At 41.5% G+C, this 21,899-nt stretch overlaps 1 protein-coding gene across 4 annotated transcripts in view; it reads right to left on the minus strand.

Moving 5' to 3' along the window:
* Positions 1 to 237: 237 nt before the first annotated feature.
* The window catches only part of PTP4A3 (protein tyrosine phosphatase 4A3), an 80,364-nt gene continuing 58,702 nt past the window's right edge, over positions 238 to 21,899 (minus strand). For all 4 annotated transcript variants that reach the window (XM_056522861.1, XM_056522864.1, XM_056522862.1 and 1 more), the window contains exons 3-6: positions 19,883 to 19,975; positions 12,607 to 12,737; positions 7,382 to 7,456; positions 238 to 2,908 (exon numbers count right to left, since the gene is read on the minus strand). In XM_056522861.1, the coding sequence (XP_056378836.1) occupies positions 2,791 to 2,908; positions 7,382 to 7,456; positions 12,607 to 12,737; positions 19,883 to 19,975 (417 nt within the window). In that variant the 3' untranslated portion in view covers positions 238 to 2,790. The remainder of the gene's footprint in view (positions 2,909 to 7,381; positions 7,457 to 12,606; positions 12,738 to 19,882; positions 19,976 to 21,899) is intronic.

Below are 21,899 nucleotides of genomic sequence, written 5' to 3' on the forward strand. Positions count from 1 at the left end.
AATTTACAAATCTGTTTAGCTTTCTGGAGCCAGTTGATATATATATACAAATATATTTTTTTTCATGGAATACCCCTTTACTCCCTGTTCTCGAGATCGTCGGTGGGTGCCAGTGGTCAGACCACCTACAGGTAAACTTCTTTATGAATCTTCTAAAACCACAATAATAAATATTTTGCCAAAACATCAAATTTTTTGCAAAAACATAAAAAAAATAAAGGTAAAGAAAAACTCAGATTTTTAAAGTTTAATAAACTCCAGTGCCATTTATTTTATTCGGAAATCTTCCATATATATATGGGCATAATTCAAAGTGTTAAAGACAGAAACTCCATGATCGGGCACAAACGCTGTCATGGAAGAATTTGTGTTTTTTTTTTTTTTTTTCAAAAAAAATTTAAAATACACTCATTCCTCGCCCAAAAACACAACAAATCCTCAGCGTTTTTTTTTTTTTTTACAGAATACAAGTGAAACACGTGTATAAAAGCCATTCTGTTACATACGGCTTCACAACCATTTAATTACCTAGGCTCAATGCTCAAAATGAAAAAATAAAAGAAAATAAAAAATAATAAAAAAATAAAATTTTGCACTGAGCTATCCGACACAACTGAATTGCGTGCGCGGTGACGAGACCTTTGTGAGCTGACGGCCGCAACATAACCCTCTGCAGGAAGAGGTAGATTTGACCTGTAAAGACAAGCGCTATACAAAGCAGGTGCTGCAGATTTTACGGCTATGGAACCACCGTCAGAATTTAAATTTTTTTTTATTATTTTTTTTTTATATATACTTTCATTAGGAAAAAAAAAAAAAAAAAAACACGATTTTTTCTTTAAGTTAACCCTTTGAGTTCATACAGTCATTAAGGAACCGTTTTTTTTTTTCTTCCCCCCAAAAAGTAGTTCGATATATAGAAATAATAATAATAATGTAACAGACGTTTGTCACAATCTCATCACTTAAAAAAAAAAAAAAAAAAAAAAAAAAGGTTTTGCTTTTTTTTTTTTTTTTTTTTTTTGTGTGTTATACTTTCCAGAGGTCATCATAGATTCAATTATCACAAACCGCGCCCTCACTCAACCCTATTTTTCCGCCTGGGACTTCAAGGCTACTGTGACCCATTGAACACCGTGTACCAATAAACGTTCAGTCAGCTCGCACAGATCTGTACAAGATGCAAAAAAAAAATAAAATAAAATAAAAAAAAATAATAATCCAAAAATGTAAAAAAAAATCGGCTTTTTTTTATAAACAGGAAATACCAAGTTTTTTTTACAAATAAATGGATACGTGACACCAGACAACGTGGTTAGGGCAGATGCCGAATCCACATTTTGTTTAGTTTTTCTTCTTCTCCCCCTGCAGTGGTAGCTGGCGGCACTTACATTTTATTTATTTAGTCCTTTAAACATAATTCTGTGTGAAATGTATGAAATGATCGTCTGGTGATAGTAAAAGCGGTATAGCCAACGTTCCTCCCCCCAACCAGGAGGCTGTCACGGAGGGGGTATGATGGGAGTTGTAGTTTGTGCAACAGCCGGAACGCTGCTATAGAGTAAGGCTTGATTGTGTTGTTTTACGCTTCCTATGGGGGTGTCGCACATGTCCGATAGGACACACTTAATGCAAAGGAAAAAAACTGAAATTACATATTTAAAAAATAAAAAAAAGAATTGCACACACATATGATGTACCAGTAGTCTAAATACATTATTTTTTTACATAGTCTGTGTATCTGCTGGTACACAAGATCACACTTCCTATACTGTTATATAGCCCAATGTGGCTCCCTCCGGGTTTCCGGGACTGAAGTCACGCCACGCCCCCTCCATTCATGTCTATGGGAGGGGGCGTGACGGCAGTCACGCCCCCTCCCATAGACATGAATGGAGGGGGCGTGGCGTGACATCACGTCCCCAGTCCCAGAAAGTCACGTTCCCAATCCCGGCAGTCACGCCCCCTCCCATAGACATAAATGGAGGAGGCGTGGCGTGATGTCACGTCCCGAGTCCCGGAAAGTCACGTCCCCAATCCCGGCAGTCACGCCCCCTCCCATAGACATGAATGGAGGGGGCGTGGCGTGACATCACGTCCCCAGTCCCAGAAAGTCACGTTCCCAATCCCGGCAGTCACGCCCCCTCCCATAGACATGAATGGAGGAGGCGTGGCGTGATGTCACGTCCCCAGTCCCGGAAAGTCACGTCCCCAATTCCGGCAGTCACGCCCCCTTCCATAGACATGAATGGAGGGGACGTGGCGTGACGTCACGTCCCCAGTCCCGGAAAGTCACGTCCCCAATCCCGGCAGTCACGCCCCCTCCCATAGACATGAATGGAGGGGGCGTGGCGTGATGTCACGTCCCCAGTCCCGGAAAGTCACGTCCCCAATCCCGGCAGTCACGCCCCCTATTCATAGACAAGAATGGAGGGGGCGTGGCGTCACGTCCCCAGTCCCGGAAACCTGGAGGTTTCCGAAACTAGAGACTCAGCACCCGCATAGAATACGGGTGATGCAGGGAGATCACGGGGGGTATCAGCAGCAGGCTCACCGTGATCAGACATCTTATCCCCCTATCCTTTGGATAGGGGATAAAATGTTTTTGGCCGGAATACCCCTTTAACCCCGTGAGTGCTAGGTGTTTTTGTGTCTTTTAAAAGATGAAAAAAAAAAAAAAAAAATTAGTTATGTTGGTTGGAGGAAGCTGCTGACTTCATCGTATGGAGGAAGAAGAGAGGGAGCGCTGTGTGTGTGTGTGTTGCGCGTTTTGGCAATAAGTCTCGGCATTTACATGATGCAGCACTTGTTTTTGTGGTTGTGGGGGTCTTTGAATCGTAGTCTCTGCTTTGGCCGGTATTTTTCCAGGTAGGTCAGTTGCTTGCTGTTGATGGCGCCCCTGCGCTTTCTGCAAAGTGGGAAAAAAAAAAAACTCGTCAAGACATCATTGTTGCGTCGGTACAGATTTAGGATCATCGCATACAAAAAGAGTGAAGAGGGTTTGGGCACAGTGGTCTCCAAATTGTGGCCCTCCAGATGTTTCAAAACTACAATGCACAGAATGCCTGAGCATGCTCGGAGTTGTAGTTTTGCAACAGCTGAAAGGCCACAGTTTTGAGACCACTGATTTAGGGTAATTATCAGTGTATAAGGATAGGGTCACACACAGCAGACACACAGAATATTTCAGGCTATGCAAAACCCGCTTCTTTGCAGCAGCCCTGTGTGTGCAGTGAGGTTTGGAGGAGTCACCTCAGTGCAGTGGACTCTCCTCCAAACCTCACTGCACACACAGGGCTGCTGCCAGCTAACCCTATGTGAATATGCAGCGTATTTCTCACTGTGCAGTGGACAAGGCCAGCTCTGCCTATAGGCAAAATAGGCAGCCGCCTAGAGCGCACTCTTGCCCACCACAATAAAGTTAGCCAGCATCCAAAGCACCCGCCCATCCAGCTAAACCCTGCCATCCCAGTAGTAAGGAAATTACATGAGGAGGAGGTTTGTTACAGTGTGTCACCCCAGTAGTAAGATTACATGAAGAGGAGGCTTGTTACAGTGTGCCATCCCAGTAGTAAGATTACATGAGGAGGAGGTTTGTTACAGTGTGTCACCCCAGTAGTAAGGAGATTACATGAGGAGGAGGAGGTTTGTTACAGTGTGTCACCCCAGTAGTAAGGAGATTACATGACGACGAGGTTTATTACAGTGTGTCACCCCAGTAGTAAGGAGATTACATGAGGAGGAGGTTTGTTACATTGTGTCACCCAAGTAGTAAGGAGATTACATGAGGAGGAGGTTTGTTACATTGTGTCACCCCAGTAGTAAGGAGATTACATGAGGAGGAGGTTTGTTACAGTGTCACCCCAGTAGTAAGGTGATTACATAAGGAGGAGGTTTGTTACATTGTGTCACCCAAGTAGTAAGGAGATTACATGAGGAGGAGGTTTGTTACATTGTGTCACCCAAGTAGTAAGGAGATTACATGAGGAGGAGGTTTGTTACATTGTGTCACCCCAGTAGTAAGGAGATTACATGAGGAGGAGGTTTGTTACAGTGTCACCCCAGTAGTAAGGAGATTACATGAGGAGGGGGTTTGTTACAGTGTGTCACCCCAGTAGTAAGGAGATTACATGAGAAGGAGGTTTGTTACAGTGTGTCACCCCAGTAGTAAGGAGATTACATGAGGAGGAGGTTTGTTACAGTGTGTCACCCCAGTAGTAAGTAAATTACATGAGGAGGAGGTTTGTTACAGTGTGTCACCCCAGTAGTAAGGAGATTACATGAGGAGGAGGTTTGTTACAGTGTGTCACCCCAGTAGTAAGGAGATTACATGAGGAGGAGGTTTGTTACAGTGTCACCCCAGTAGTAAGGAGATTACATGAGGAGGAGTTTTGTTACAGTGTGTCACCCCAGTAGTAAGGAGATTAAATGAGGAGGAGTTTTGTTACAGTGTGTCACCCCAGTAGTAAGAAGATTACATGAGGAGTTTTGCTATAGTGTGCCACCCCAGTAGTAAGGAGATTACATGAGGAGGAGGTTTGTTACAGTGTGTCATCCCAGTAGTTAGTGATTGGGTAAGATAAAAAGGTAGGAGAGGGCTGCGCCTGGTGTCCCCGTGGGATAAGATGATCGTGTGGGTGTCCTCTATGAGGAGCGGCGTCACCTGTATGGATGTCCAGGTGTGAAGAGATAAGGTGGTATGCCGGCCGGCAGTGTCCTTGACGGAGCCTTGGCAGAAGTCCGTAGCATAGGAAAGTAAATTAATGGAGAAAATAACACTGCAGTGGTGCTCCCACTAGTTTAAAGGGGTTCTCCACCATAAGGTGATTTTATTACCGACCTGGCAGACAGTAATGGACAGGCTTAGGAAGGATCTGTGCTGGTCTTGGGGCTAAATGGCTATGTTGTGAGATTACCATAACGCTGAGGCTAGCTTTTTGAGAACTTTTATTTCCTGTTTGACTTTTCTTTTTTTGCCTACAAATCCCATAATTCCATTTTCCTCCCTCCCACACATTAGCCACCCCACCCATTGAAACATAAATTAGCTGCATCCATTCAAAAGACCTGTGTTTTCCAATCAGGGTGCCTACAGCTGTTGCAGATTGAGCCCTCTCCCACCAAGCGATCGCTCCACCCATTGAAGCAGACAGGCTCCCTGTCATCAGCTGACTAGTGAGTCAGGTCTCGAACACGCATTGCAACCTGGGAAAAATCTGAGACAACAGTCATTTTGTATGCTGTTAAAAATAAATATTGGAGTGAAAATCACAGAAGAATTGTGAGAAAACCGTCACACACAGGTACAGACACTATATTATGGACGACACTATAAGATGATGTAAGTAGTGGTCGGTTTCAAATAAACTCCTTTATTGAAGACTTGGTAAACACATACAGTGCAGATAACGACAGCGTCGTTATCTGCACTGTATGTGTTTACCAAGTCTTCAATAAAGGAGGTTATTTGAAACCGACCACTACTTACATCTACTTACCGCTGCAGTGTTATTTTCTCCATTATTTTACTTACCCCAGTAGTAAGGTAATTACATGAGGATGTCTCACCCCAGTAGTAAGGTGGGCAGTGCCATAAAAGGCGGAGCCAATGGGTGGGGTCAAGGGGGCGGCAAAATTAGCTTTCGCCTAGGGTGGCAAAAAACCTTGCACCAGTCCTGGCAGTGGATTTAGTTTAGCGTGCAATACGCTGCGTATGCGCTGTGTGCGGCCCCTACCCTAAGACTGATTTATGCAGCAGAGACACTTAAAAAAAAACACTATCACAGGACTTAAGAAAAAAAAAAAACTCCAGACAACAATGCATAATAGTTCCCCCAGGAAATTGTGACCCTAAAAATCTATTGTTTGACTCGACGTGTTTCTCACCCCTCCTCCAAAAGATAGTGGGTTTCATCAGGGGACATTAGACATAATGGTATAGTAAAATTATATAAACAGTAACACCATGCACAATGTTTATACCACGGAAATTCTGCTGTGAGCACGATGCAGCAGAATCCCACTGAAAACAACAGGACTCTGCTGCAACGGAATTTCCAAGCTGAATTTTTCCGCCAGTTTAAAACAGCTGTCGTCTGAACAAGGCCTAAAAGATGCATCAACAGCGACTTAATGATGGTTTCCAGGAAGAGTTAACCGAGTGAACTGCTAAACAATGTTCTTCTTAGCAGCCACTACCATTAAAGGGGTACTCTCCACTGGAATTTTTTTTTTTAATCAACTGGCGGCAGAAAGTTAAAACAGATTTGTAAATTACTTCTATAAAAAACCTTAATCCTTCCAGTACTTATCAGCTGCTGTATACTACAGAGGAAGTTCTTTTCTTTGTGAATATCCGTTCTGTCTCAACACAATGCTCTCTGCTGACACCTCTGTCCATATCAGGAACTGCCCAGAGCAGGAGAGGTTTGCTATGGGGATTTTCTCCTGCTCTGGACAGTTCCTAAAATGGACAGAGGTGTCAGCAGAGAGCACTGCGGTCAGACAAAAAAGAAATTCAAAAAGAAAAGAACTTCCTGTGGCTGATACACAGGAACTGATAAAATCTTAATCCTTCCAGTACTTATCAGCTGCTGTATGATCCACAGGAAGTTCTTTTCTTTTTCAATTTCTTTTTTTGGTCTGACCACAGTGCTCTCTGCTGACACCTCTGTCCATTTGAGGAACTGTCCAGAGTAGGAGCGAATCCCCATAGAAAACCTATCCTGCTCTGGACAGTTCCTAAAATGGACTGAGGTGTCAGCAGAGAGCACTGTGGTCAGACAAAAAAAGAATTTCCTGTGGATCATACAGCAGCTGATCCAAATCTGTTTAATTTTCTAGCATCAGTTGATTTAAAAAACAAATCTTTTCCAGTGGAGTACCCCTTTAATGATGGTTTCCAGGAAGAGACAACTGAGTGAACTTCTAAAAAATATTCTTCTTAGCAGCCACTACCATTAAAGGGGTTATCCAGGAAAATACTTTTTTTTATATATCAACTGGCTCCAGAAAGTTAAACAAATTTGTATATTACTTCTATTACAAAATCTTAATCCTTTCAGTACTTATGAGCTTCTGAACTTAAGGTTGTTCTTTTCTGTCTAAGTGCTTTCTGATGACACGTGTCTCGGGAACCGCCCAGTTTAGAAGAGGTTTGCTATGGGGATTTGCTTCTAAACTGGGCGGTTCCCGAGACAGGTGTCATCAGAGAGCACTTAGACAGAAAAGAACAACTCAACTTCAGAAGCTCATAAGTACTGAAAGGATTAAGATTTTTTAATACAAGTAATTTACAAATCTGTTTAACTTTCTGGAGCCAGTTGAGATATATATATATATACACGCTAGAGGCTGGGGGCATAACCAGTATAACACTTACTGCCGGATAAACTGAATGGCATCTTCATACTTCATCCCGCTCTCGATAAGTGCCAAAGCGACCAGGACCGGAGCCCTGAGGAACAGAAGAACATGTGACCAAGATTAGGCTTTATTTTACAACCACTACTAAAAATTTTAGTGGTCTGCAAACCGTGGACCTCCAGCTGTTGCAAAACTGCAACTCCCAGCATGCCCGGACAGCCGTTGGCTGTCCGGGCATGCTGGGAGTTGTAGTTTTGCAACAGCTGGAGGTCCATAGTTTGAAGACCACTGGCCTATAGGAACCATCTCCTCTATAAAGATGAGCTTTTGGGCGGCCGCCCCAGGATCTCTGCGGGGCTCACCATGACCCCGTGTTCTCTGCTCTGGGTCTAATTCAATTCCCAGATGTTCTGGCAAACAGCCTGAGAATCGCAGTCATCAGTACAGCCAAAAGTATAACACCGCGCCCCATAAGAGAATCCCGTCTGCTGAGCCGGAGACATAAAGAATGGACGCAAAGGGACCGTCCATCCTCCTCTCATAGAGATCTCCAAGGACGAGGCGTCACTGACTGGATATTGAGGGTTATGGGTCAGTAGATAAGCCCTTCTCCTGGCACGTCTCCACACCGCACAGTATATCCCACATGGCACAGCTCCCATTCAGGGGATGCTCCGACGGGTTTCACAGGTCAACTTTGCTCAAATAGTTTCATCTTTTTTTTTTTTTTTTTTTCTGGTTTTAAAAGGTTTCCACCCAAATCATAAAAAAATGTATAAGAGTAACAAGAAGTTAGAGACAGAGCTAAAGTTTTATTCCGAAATTCCCCAGATGTTAAGGGGTTAATTTGAGAATGACAACCAATATGGCTGCCCGTTCTTAGCAAATCTGTATAGCCCGAGGCATGGAGGGTTATCATGTAATACAATAACTGTTTTTAGCCTATGTAGTGTAATAAATAATATAAAAAATTCTATATATATCCTATCTAGAGATGAGCAAACTTACAGTAAATTCGATTCGTCACGAACTTCTCGGCTCGGCAGTTGATGGCTTTTCCTGCATAAATGAGTTCAGCTTTCCGGTGCTCTTTCCTAGGACTGCATCCACCTTTTCCAGCCCACCGGAGCACCGGAAAGCTGAACTAATTTATGCAGGAAAAGTCATCAACTACCGAGACGAGAAGTTCGTGACGAATCGAATTTACTGTAAGTTCGCTCATCTCTAATCCTATCTAGTGTAATAATATAAATATAGAAAATGTTTATGTTATTTCTTATATTATGTAATATATAATATTTATTACACTACATAAGCTGTGTTGATATATAATCTACACAGTAAAATCTCCCTTTTTTTTTTTTCTCGTTTCCCGATTTGTTTTTACCATGGAAACAAACCAATCAAAAAGTCTGTATTGCTGATTCCATTACTAGTTAAAGGGGTACTCCGGTGGAAATTTTTTTTTCTTTTTTTTTTTTTTTTTTTTTTTTTTTAAATCAACCGCTGCCAGAAAGTTAAACAGATTTGTAAATTACTTCTATTAAAAAATATTAATCCTTTCAGTACTTATGAGCTTCTGAAGTTAAGGTTGTTCTTTTCTGTCTAAGTGCTCTATGATGACACCTGTCTCGGGAACCGCCCAGTTTAGAAGAAAATCTCCATAGCAAACCTCTTCTAAACTGGGCGGTTCCCGAGACACGTGTCATCAGAGAGCACTTAGACAGAAAAGAACAACCTTAACTTCAGAAGCTCATAAGTACTGAAAGGATTAAGATTTTGTAATAGAAGTAATTTACAAATCTGTTTAACTTTCTGGAGCCAGTTGATATATATTAAAAAAGTTTTTTCCTGGAATACTCCTTTAATCCTTCCAGTAATTAGCAGCTGTATACTACAGAGGAAATTCTTTTCTTTTTGGATTTCTTTTCTGTCTGACCACAGTGCTCTCTGCTGACATCTCTGTCCATTTTAGGAACTATCCAGAGTAGGAGAAAATCCCCATAGCAAACATAGCAGTTCCTAAAATGGACAGAGGCATCAGCAGAGAACAGAAGTATACAGCAGCTAATAAGTACTGGAAGTATTAAGAATTTTTTTTATAGAAGTAATTTATAAATCTGTTTACATTTCTGTCTCCAGTTGATTTAAAAAAATAAACAAAAAAATAAAACAACAGAGTACCGATTTAATTATGGCTCGTAATAGGACATGAAATAAGATGAAAGGGGTACTGCAGGAAAAAGTAACTTATCCCTCTACCCAAGTGTTTTCCAACCAGGGTGCCTCCAGTTGTCGCAAAACTACAACTCCCAGGCTTCGGCTGTCTGGGCATGCTGGGAGTTGGTTTTGCAACAGCTGGAGGCACCCTGGTTGGAAAACAATGCTCTACCCACAGGATATGGGATGTGTCTGATCGCAGGAAGGGGGGTATGTTAGGTCTGACGGTTGTGACCCCCTGCTCTCCATGGTAGCGCCGGAGATGCCTAAGTACAGCACTGGGGTCTCTTTGGTGCTCCCATTGACAATAAATGGAGTAGCATGCACTCCCCTCAAAGAGCCAGGACAACAGTGCAGGAGATTGTGGGGGTTCCCAGCTGTTGGACCCCCGTGATCAGACATTTATCCCCCATCCTGTGGACAGGGCATGAGTAACTTTTCACTGCAGTACCCCTTTAACAGGAGAAGCAAATGGAAAACTCAAAATATTCCTTCTTTGCAGCCACTTTTGGTATACACCATTGTTTCCCAACCAGGGTGCCTCCAGATGTTGCAAAACTACAACTCCCAGCATGCCTGGACAGCCTTTAGCGGTCCAGGCATTCTGGGAGTTGTAGTTTTGCAACACCTGGAGGCACACTGGTTGGGAAACACTGGTGTACACTCTCCTGATGACGAGAAAGATTTACAGCAGGGGTCTCAAACTGGTAGCCCTCCAGATGTTGCAAAAACTTCAACTCCCAGCATTCCCGACAGCTGCAGCAAATGACTGTCTGGGCATGTCCAGGCATACTGCGAGTTGAAATTTTGCAACATCTGGAGGGTCGCCAGTTTGAGACTCCTGGTTTATAGGGGTTCCCCCACCATCGCGCCCTTTCCCGCACCGTTTAGGAGAGATTTCCTTACACTCAGTTCTAATGTTTAGGAGAGATTTCCTTATACTCAGTTCTAATGTTTAGGAGAGATTTCCTTATACTCAGTTAATGTTTAGGAGAGATTTCCTTATACTCAGTTAATGTTTAGGAGAGATTTCCTTATACTCCGTTCTAATGTTTAGGAGAGATTTCCTTATACTCTGTTCTAATGTTTAGGAGAGATTTCCTTATACTCAGTTAATGTTTAGGAGAGATTTCCTTATACTCTGTTCTAATGTTTAGGAGAGATTTCCTTATACTCTGTTCTAATGTTTAGGAGAGATTTCCTTATACTCTGTTCTAATGTTTAGGAGAGATTTCCTTATACTCAGTTCTAATGTTTAGGAGAGATTTCCTTATACTCAGTTCTAATGTTTAGGAGAGATTTCCTTATACTCAGTTATTGTTTAGGAGAGATTTCCTTATACTCAGTTCTGATGTTTAGGAGAGATTTCCTGATAATCAGTTCTAATGTTTAGGAGAGATTTCCTTATACTCAGTTCTAATGTTTAGGAGAGATTTCCTTATACTCAGTTATTGTTTAGGAGAGATTTCCTTATACTCAGTTCTGATGTTTAGGAGAGATTTCCTTATAATCAGTTCCAATGTTTAGGAGAGATTTCCTTATACTCCGTTCTAATGTTTAGGAAAGATTTCCTTATACTCAGTTCTAATGTTTAGGAGAGATTTCCTTATACTCAGTTAATGTTTAGGAGAGATTTCCTTATACTCAGTTCTAATGTTTAGGAGAGATTTCCTTATACTCAGTTCTAATGTTTAGGAGAGATTTCCTTATACTCAGTTAATGTTTAGGAGAGATTTCCTTATACTCTGTTCTAATGTTTAGGAGAGATTTCCTTATTCTCAGTTCTAATGTTTAGGAGAGATTTCGTTATACTCAGTTCTAATGTTTAGGAGAGATTTCCTTATACTCAGTTAATGTTTAGGAGAGATTTCCTTATACTCAGTTCTAATGTTTAGGAGAGATTTCCTTATACTCAGTTCTAATGTTTAGGAGAGATTTCCTTATACTCAGTTCTAATGTTTAGGAGAGATTTCCTTATACTCAGTTCCAATGTTTAGGAGAGATTTCCTTATAATCAGTTCCAATGTTAAGGAAAGATTTCCTTATACTCAGTTCTAATGTTTAGGAGAGATTTCCTTATACTCAGTTAATGTTTAGGAGAGATTTCCTTATACTCAGTTCTAATGTTTAGGAGAGATTTCCTTACACTCCGTTCTAATGTTTAGGAGAGATTTCCTTATACTCTGTTCGAATGTTTAGGAGAGATTTCCTTATACTCAGTTCTAATGTTTAGGAGAGATTTCCTTATACTCAGTTAATGTTTAGGAGAGATTTCCTTATACTCAGTTCTAATGTTTAGGAGAGATTTCCTTATACTCAGTTAATGTTTAGGAGAGATTTCCTTATACTCAGTTCTAATGTTTAGGAGAGATTTCCTTATACTCAGTTCCAATGTTTAGGAGAGATTTCCTGATAATCAGTTCTAATGTTTAGGAGAGATTTCCTTATACTCAGCTCTAATGTTTAGGAGAGATTTCCTTATACTCAGTTCTAATGTTTAGGAGAGATTTCCTGATAATCAGTTCTAATGTTTAGGAGAGATTTCCTTATACTCAGCTCTAATGTTTAGGAGAGATTTCCTTATACTCCGTTCTAATGTTTAGGAGAGATTTCCTTATACTCAGTTCCAATGTTTAGGAAAGATTTCCTTATAATCAGTTCCAATGTTTAGGAAAGATTTCCTTATACTCAGTTCTAATGTTTAGGAGAGATTTCCTTATACTCAGTTCTAATGTTTAGGAGAGATTTCCTTATAATCAGTTCTAATGTTTAGGAGAGATTTCCTTATACTCCGTTCTAATGTTTAGGAGAGATTTCCTTATAATCCGTTCTAATGTTTAGGAGAGATTTCCTTATACTCAGTTCTAATGTTTAGGAGAGATTTCCTTATACTCCGTTCTAATGTTTAGGAGAGATTTCCTTATAATCAGTTCTAATGTTTAGGAGAGATTTCCTTCTACTCAGTTCTAATGTTTAGGAGAGATTTCCATATACTCAGCAGTCCATGCACATGTCCCTTACCTGCCCAGTCCAGCCACGCAGTGCACGGCCACGCAGCAACCGGGATCTTCACAGAATTTTGCTTTCAGCAAGTTGAGCCAATCGTCCACAATCTTGTTTGGAGGTGGCGCACCGTCATCGAAAGGCCAATCCTGCAAACCAGAATAAATGTTCAGCACCAGGGCAGATATAACAAGATCCGCTACTGTCTACAGACAAAGGGACAAGAGACTTAAAGGGGTACTCCGCCCCTAGACATCTTATCCCCTATCCTAAAGGATAAGATATCTGATCGCGGGAGGGTCCCGTCGCTGGGCAGCCCACAATCTCTCTGCTGCACCCGGCATTCGTTTAGCGCGTCGGGTGCAGCGCCAGAGGCTCGTGACGTCACGGGAAAGTTATGCAGATTTGTAATTTACTTCTATTTAAAAATCTTAATCCTTCCAGTACTTATCAGCTGCTGTATGCTCCAGAGGAAGTTGTGTAGTTCTTTCCAGTCTGACCACAGTGCTCTCTGCTGACACCTCTGTCCGTGTCAGGAACTGTCCAGAGCAGGAGCAAATCCACATAGCACACAATCCCTGACACGGACAGCGGTGTCAGCAGAGAGCACTGTGGTCAGACTGGAAAGAACTGCACAACTTCCTGTGGCGTTTACAACAGCTGATAAGTACTGGAAAGATTAAGATTTTTAAATAGAAGTCATTTACAAATCTGCATAACTTTCTAGCACCAGTTGATTTGAAAGCAATTTTGTTTCTCCAGAGTACCCCTTTAATACACTATCTATATGTTGTCGGTGTGCCATCCTAAAACAGTGTTTCCCAACCAAGGTGTCTTCAGCTGCTGTAAAACTACAACTCCCAGCAGGCTCGGAAAGTTCCTGACATGGACAGAGGTGTCAGCAGAGAGCACTGTGGTCAGACTGGAAAGAACTACACAACTTCCTGTGGCGCATAAAGCAGCTGATAAGTACTGGAAGGATTAAGATTTTTAAAGGGGTACTCCAGTGGAAAACATTTCAATTTTTTTTATCAACTGGTGCCAGAAAGTTAAACAGATTTGCAAATTACTTCTATTAAAAAAATCTTAATCCTTCCAGTACTTATTAGCTGCTGAATACTACTGAGGAAATTATTTTCTTTTTGGAACACAGAGCTCTCTGCTGACATCACGAGCACAGTGCTCTCTGCTGACATCTCTGTCCATTTTAAGAACTGTCCAGAGCAGGAGAAAATCCCCATAGCAAACATCTGCTGCTCTGGACAGTTCCTAAAATGGACAGAAATGTCAGCAGAGAGCACTGTGGTCATGATGTCAGCAGAGAGCACTGTGGTCATGATGTCAGCAGAGAGCGCTGTGTTCCAAAAAGAAAATAATTTCTCTGTAGTATTCAGCAGCTAATAAGTACTGGAAGGATTAAGATTTTTTAATAGAAGTAATTTACAAATCTGTTTAACTTTCTGGCACCAGTTGATTTAGAAAAAAAATAAATAAATGAAAAAAAATTTCCACTGGAGTACCCCTTTAAATTGAAGTAATTAAAAAAAATCTGCATAACTTTCTAGCTGCAGTTAATTTGAAAGCAAATTTGTTTCTCCGGAGGACTTCTTTAATCCACCATCTATATGTTGTCAGTAGTTGTTCTCGCCTTATAGCCAAGTGTGTCATCCTAAAACAGTGTTTCCCAACTAAGGTGTCTTCAGCTGCTGCAAAACTACAACTCCCAGCAGGCCCGGACAGCCGAAGGCTGTCCGGGCCTGCTGGGAGTTGTAGTTTTGCAGCAGCTGGTGGGAAAGCAGCAACTGGTTGGGAAACAGTGTCCTAAAACATCCATAATTAATGTGTTGTAGTATTGATTTTATGGATCCCAAAGCCTCATCACTTATATATGCACGACCATTCCGCATGAGCGTGCAGCATACACCGTTGCATTATCCAGCCTTGAGAGTAATGTCCCCCCCCAGAGCTGCGCTCATATAATCAGCCGCGGCTGCAGCGTCCTCTGCTATTTATAGCGTCCTGTGAACACGAGCGGCTGAGGAGGCGGCACTGCCTGGTGCCCCCCTGACAACACATCTGATCATCTAGGATGGTCTCACTGGTACAGAGGATTAGTGAGCGGCAGAAGCTACAACCTGACAAAGGATCAGAGAGCGCGGCCGACCGGCCCTTCCTGGAACTCTTGTATGCAGAAGGGCAACAGACTGGAAAATCACCCTTCAGTGCACAAGCTGGCACTGCCAAGTATGCCATCCAGGAATCCGAGCGGAGCCTGGTACTGATGCATTAGACCAGTGTTTCCCAACCAGGGTGCCTCCAGATGTTGTAAAACTACAACCCCCATCATGCACTGCCTGGTAATAGATTATCCAGGCATTGCAGACACGGTCAGGGCATGATGAGAGATGTAGTTTTTAACCCCTTAAGGACCGGAGGTTTTTCCGTTTTTGCATTTTCGTTTTTTGCTCCTTGCCTTTAAAAAATCATAACTCTTTCAAATTTACACCTAAAAATCCATATGATGGCTTATTTTTTGCGCCACCAATTCTACTTTGTAATGACGTCAGTCATTTTGCCCAAAAATCTATGGTGAAGCGGGAAAAAAAATCATTGTGCGACAAAATTGAAAAAAAAATGCTGTTTTGTAACTTTTGGGGGCTTCCGTTTCTACGTAGTACATTTTTCGGTAAAAATGACACCTTATCTTTATTCTGTAGGTCCATACGATTAAAATGATCCCCTACTTATATAGGTTTGATTTTGTCGGACTTCCGGAAAAAATCATAACTACATGCAGGAAAATTAATACGTTTAAAATTGTCATCTTCTGACCCCTATAACTTTTTTATTTTTCCGTGTATGGGGCGGTATGAGGGCTCATTTTTTGCGCCGTGATCTGAAGTTTTTAACGGTACCATTTTTGCATTGATAGGACTTATTGATCACTTTTTATTCATTTTTAAATGATATAAAAAGTGACCAAAAATGCACTATTTTGGACTTTGGAATTTTTTTGCGCGCACGCCATTGACCGAGCGGTTTAATTAATGATATATTTTTATAATTCGGACATTTCCGCACGCGGTGATACCACATATGTTTATTTTTATTTTTATTTACACTGTGTTTTTTTTTTTATTGGAAAAGGGTGGTGATTCAAACTTTTAATGGGGGAGGAGTTAAATGATCTTTATTCACTTTTTTTTTTCACTTTTTTTTTGCAGTGTTATAGGTCCCATAGGGACCTATAACACTGCACACACTGATCTCTTATACTGATCATTGTTATCCCATAGGGACCTATAACACTGCACACACTGATCTCTTATACTGATCATTGTTATCCCATAGGGACCTATAACACTGCACACACTGATCTCTTATACTGATCATTGTTATCCCATAGGGACCTATAACACTGCACACACTGATCTTCTATGTTGATCACTGGTTTCTCATAAGAAACCAGTGATCAACGATTCTGCCGCATGACTGCTCATGCCTGGATCTCAGGCACTGAGCAGTCATTCGGCGATCGGACAGCGAGGAGGCAGGTAGGGGCCCTCCCGCTGTCCTGTCAGCTGTTCGGGATGCCGCGATTTCACCGCGGCTATCCCGAACAGCCCACTGAGCTAGCCGGGATGCTTTCGGTTTCACTTTAGACGCGGCGTTCAACTTTGAACGCCGCGTCTAAAGGGTTAATAGCGCGCGGCACCGCGATCAATGCCGCGCGCTATTAGCCACGGGTCCCGGCCGTTGTTAGAGGCCGGGCCCGACCCGCTATGACGCGGGGCCACGCCGTGGCCCCGCGTTATAGATCGGGAGTGGACACATGACGTTCCAGTACGTCATGTGTCCTTAAGGGGTTAAACAGCTGGAGGCACACTGCTTGGAAAACACAGGTCTATACCCTTGGTTCCCCCAACCTGTAAGCTCTACGGCTGCTGCAAAACTTCAACCCCCATCATCCTGTCCTGACAGACTCTATAGCAGTGTTTCCTAACTTGTTAAACAGATTTGTAAATTACTTATCCTTCCAGTACTTATCAGCTGCTGTATGCTTCACAGGAAGTTGTGTAGTTCTTTCCTGTCTGACCATAGTGCTCTCTGCTGACACCTCCAGCTCCAAAATAACCTCCAGACATTACATCATATGTGACTGATATACTCTTATATAACCTCTATATATTACATCATATGTGATATCAGCCGCTCCTCTTATAACGCTCCAGTACTGATATAACCTCTATATATTACATCATATGTGATGATATCAGCCGCACCTCTTATAACGCTCCAGTACTGATATAACCTCTATATATTACATCTTATGTGATGATATCAGCCGCTCCTCTTATAACGCTCCAGTACTGATATAACCTCTATATAACACATCATATGTGACTGATATCATCCTCTTATAACGCTCCAGTACTGATATAATCTCTATATACATCATATGTGATATCAGCCGCTCCTCTTATAACGCTCCAGTACTGATATAATGTTTATATATTACATCATATGTGACTGATATCATCCTCTTATAACGCTCCAGTACTGATATAACCTCTATATATTACATCATATGTGATATCAGCAGCTCCTCTTATAACGCTCCAGTACTGATATAACCTCTATATATTACATCATATGTGATATCAGCCGCTCCTCTTATAACGCTCCAGTACTGATATAACCTCTATATATTACATCATATGTGATATCAGCCGCTCCTCTTATAACGCTCCAGTACTAATATAACCTCTATATATTACATCATATGTGATATCAGCCGCTCCTCGTATAACGCTCCAGTACTGATATAACCTCTATATATTACATCATATGTGATATCAGCCGCTCCTCTTATAACGCTCCAGTACTGATATAACCTCTATATATTACATTATATGTGATGATATCAGCCGCTCCTCTTATAACGCTCCAGTACTGATATAACCTCTATATATTACATCATATGTGATGTTATCAGCCGCTCCTCTTATAACGCTCCAGTACTGATATAACCTCTATATATTACATCATATGTGATATCAGCCGCTCCTCTTATAATGCTCCAGTACTGATATAACCTCTATATATTACATCATATGTGATGATATCAGCCGCTCCTCTTATAACGCTCCAGTACTAATATAACCTCTATATATTACATCATATGTGATGATATCAGCCGCTCCTCTTATAACGCTCCAGTATTGATATAATCTCTATATATTACATCATATGTGATATCAGCCGCTCCTCTTATAATGCTCCAGTACTGATATAACCTCTATATATATTACATCATATGTGATATCAGCCGCTCCTCTTATAACGCTCCAGTACTGATATAACCTCTATATATTACATCATATGTGATGATCTCAGCCGCTCCTCTTATAACGCTCCAGTACTGATATAATCTCTATATACATCATATGTGATATCAGCCGCTCCTCTTATAACGCTCCAGTACTGATATAATGTTTATATATTACATCATATGTGATATCAGCCGCTCCTCTTATAACGCTCCAGTACTGATATAACCTCTATATATTACATCATATGTGATGATATCAGCCGCTCCTCTTATAACGCTCCAGTACTGATATAACCTCTATATATTACATCATATGTGATGATATCAGCCGCTCCTCTTATAACGCTCCAGTACTAATATAATCTCTATATATTACATCATATGTGATATCAGCCGCTCCTCTTATAACGCTGCAGTACTGATATAATGTTTATATATTACATCATATGTGATATCAGCCGCTCCTCTTATAACGCTCCAGTACTGATATAACCTCTATATATTACATCATATGTGATATCAGCCGCTCCTCTTATAACGCTCCAGTACTAATATAATCTCTATATATTACATCATATGTGATATCAGCCGCTCCTCTTATAACGCTGCAGTACTGATATAATGTTTATATATTACATCATATGTGATATCAGCCGCTCCTCTTATAACGCTCCAGTACTGATATAACCTCTATATATTACATCATATGTGATGATATCAGCCGCTCCTCTTATAACGCTCCAGTACTAATATAATCTCTATATATTACATCATATGTGATATCAGCCGCTCCTCTTATAACGCTGCAGTACTGATATAATGTTTATATATTACATCATATGTGATATCAGCCGCTCCTCTTATAACGCTCCAGTACTGATATAATCTCTATATATTACATCATATGTGATGATATCAGCCGCTCCTCTTATAACGCTCCAGTACTGATATAACCTCTATATACTACATCATATGTGATGATATCAGCCGCTCCTCTTATAACGCTCCAGTACTAATATAACCTCTATATATTACATCATATGTGATATCAGCCGCTCCTCTTATAACGCTCCAGTACTGATATAATGTTTATATATTACATCATATGTGATATCAGCCGCTCCTCTTATAATGCTCCAGTACTGATATAACCTCTATATATTACATCATATGTGATGATATCAGCCGCTCCTCTTATAATGCTTCAGTATTGATATAATCTCTATATATTACATCATATGTGATATCAGCCGCTCCTCTTATAACGCTCCAGTACTGATATAATCTCTATATATTACATCATATGTGATATCAGCCGCTCCTCTTATAACGCTCCAGTACTGATATAACCTCTATATATTACATCATATGTGATATCAGCCGCTCCTCTTATAACGCTCCAGTACTGATATAACCTCTATATACTACATCATATGTGATGATATCAGCCGCTCCTCTTATAACGCTCCAGTACTGATATAATCTCTATATATTACATCATATGTGATGATATCAGCCGCTCCTCTTATAACGCTCCAGTACTGATATAATCTCTATATATTACATCATATGTGATGATATCAGCCGCTCCTCTTATAACGCTCCAGTACTGATATAACCTCTATATAACACCTCATATGTGATGATATCAGCCGCTCCTCTTATAACGCTCCAGTACTGATATAATGTTTATATATTACATCATATGTGATATCAGCCGCTCCTCTTATAACGCTCCAGTGCTGATATAATCTCTATATATTACATCATATGTGATGATATCAGCCGCTCCTCTTATAACGCTCCAGTACTGATATAACCTCTATATACTACATCATATGTGATATCAGCCGCTCCTCTTATAACGCTCCAGTACTGATATAACCTCTATATAACACCTCATATGTGATGATATCATCCTCATTGATTTTCCTGCAGTGTTAGCAGCCATATTGATCTCACCATGACTGTGATCCCGTCCTTCTCCAGCGGCGTCTTATCGTAGGTCACTTCGCACACTCTCACCACCGTCGTGGCCCCGTACTTCTTCAGATCCTAAGAAAAACAGACAAAAAAGGTTCAGGAGGCAGAAGACCATTCTGTGTGGGCGTCTTCTACAGACGGGCGATCTATATCTAGTGAACACAGCTTATTCCTCTGATACAGATGTAGCATTTAGGAACCAACAATATACAGAGACGTAACCCTGCTTATATACAGAGACGTAACCCTGCTTATATACAGAGACGTAACCCCGCTTATATACAGAGCCGTAACCCCGCTTATATACAGAGCCGTAACCCTGCTTATATACAGAGCCGTAACCCCGCTTATATACAGAGCCGTAACCCCGCTTATATACAGAAACGTAACCCCGCTTATATACAGAGCCGTAACCCCGCTTATATACAGAGCCGTAACCCCGCTTATATACAGAGCCGTAACCCCGCTTATATACAGAGCCGTAACCCCGCTTATATACAGAGACGTAACCCCGCTTATATACAGAGACGTAACCCCGCTTATATACAGAGACGTAACCCCGCTTATATACAGAGACGTAACCCCGCTTATATACAGAGCCGTAACCCCGCTTATATACAGAGCCGTAACCCCGCTTATATACAGAGCCGTAACCCCGCTTATATACAGAGCCGTAACCCCGTTTATATACAGAGCCGTAACCCTGCCTATATACAGAGCCGTAACCCTGCCTATATACAGAGACGTAACCCTGCCTATATACAGAGACGTAACCCTGCCTATATACAGAGACGTAACCCTGCCTATATACAGAGACGTAACCCTGCCTATATACAGAGACGTAACCCTGCCTATATACAGAGACGTAACCCTGCTTATATACAGAGACGTAACCCTGCCTATATACAGAGACGTAACCCTGCTTATATACAGAGACGTAACCCTGCTTATATACAGAGACGTAACCCCGCTCATATACAGAGACGTAACCCCGCTCATATACAGAGCCGTAACCCCGCTCATATACAGAGCCGTAACCCCGCTTATATACAGAGACGTAACCCCGCTTATATACAGAGACGTAACCCCGCTTATATACAGAGCCGTAACCCCGCTTATATACAGAGCCGTAACCCCGCTTATATACAGAGACGTAACCCCGCTTATATACAGAGACGTAACCCCGCTTATATACAGAGACGTAACCCCGCTTATATACAGAGACGTAACCCCGCTTATATACAGAGACGTAACCCCGCTTATATACAGAGCCGTAACCCCGCTTATATACAGAGACGTAACCCTGCTTATATGCAGACATGTAACCCTGCTTATATACAGAGACGTAACCCTGCTTATATACAGAGACGTAACCCTGCTTATATACAGACGTAACCCTGCTTATATGCAGACATGAAACCCTGCTCATATACAGAGACGTAACCCTGCTCATATACAGAGATGTAACCCTGCTCATATACAGAGACGTAACCCTGCTTATATGCATAGACGTAACCCTGCTCATATACAGAGATGTAACCCTGCTTATTTACAGAGACGTAACCCTGCTTATATACAGAGACGTAACCCTGCTTATATACAGAGACGTAACCCTGCTTATATACAGAGACGTAACCCTGCTTATATACAGAGACGTAACCCTGCTTATATACAGAGACGTAACCCTGCTTATATACAGAGACGTAACCCTGCTTATATACAGAGACGTAACCCTGCTTATATACAGAGACGTAACCCTGCTTATATACAGAGACGTAACCCTGCTCATATACAGAGACGTAACCCTGCTCATATACAGAGACGTAACCCTGCTCATATACAGAGACGTAACCCTGCTCATATACAGAGACGTAACCCTGCTTATATACAGAGCCGTAACCCCGCTTATATACAGAGCCGTAACCCCGCTTATATACAGAGCCGTAACCCCGCTTATATACAGAGCCGTAACCCCGCTTATATACAGAGACGTAAC

This window comes from Hyla sarda, chromosome 5 (genome assembly GCF_029499605.1).
Source record: "Hyla sarda isolate aHylSar1 chromosome 5, aHylSar1.hap1, whole genome shotgun sequence".
NCBI classification, from domain to species: domain Eukaryota; kingdom Metazoa; phylum Chordata; class Amphibia; order Anura; family Hylidae; genus Hyla; species Hyla sarda.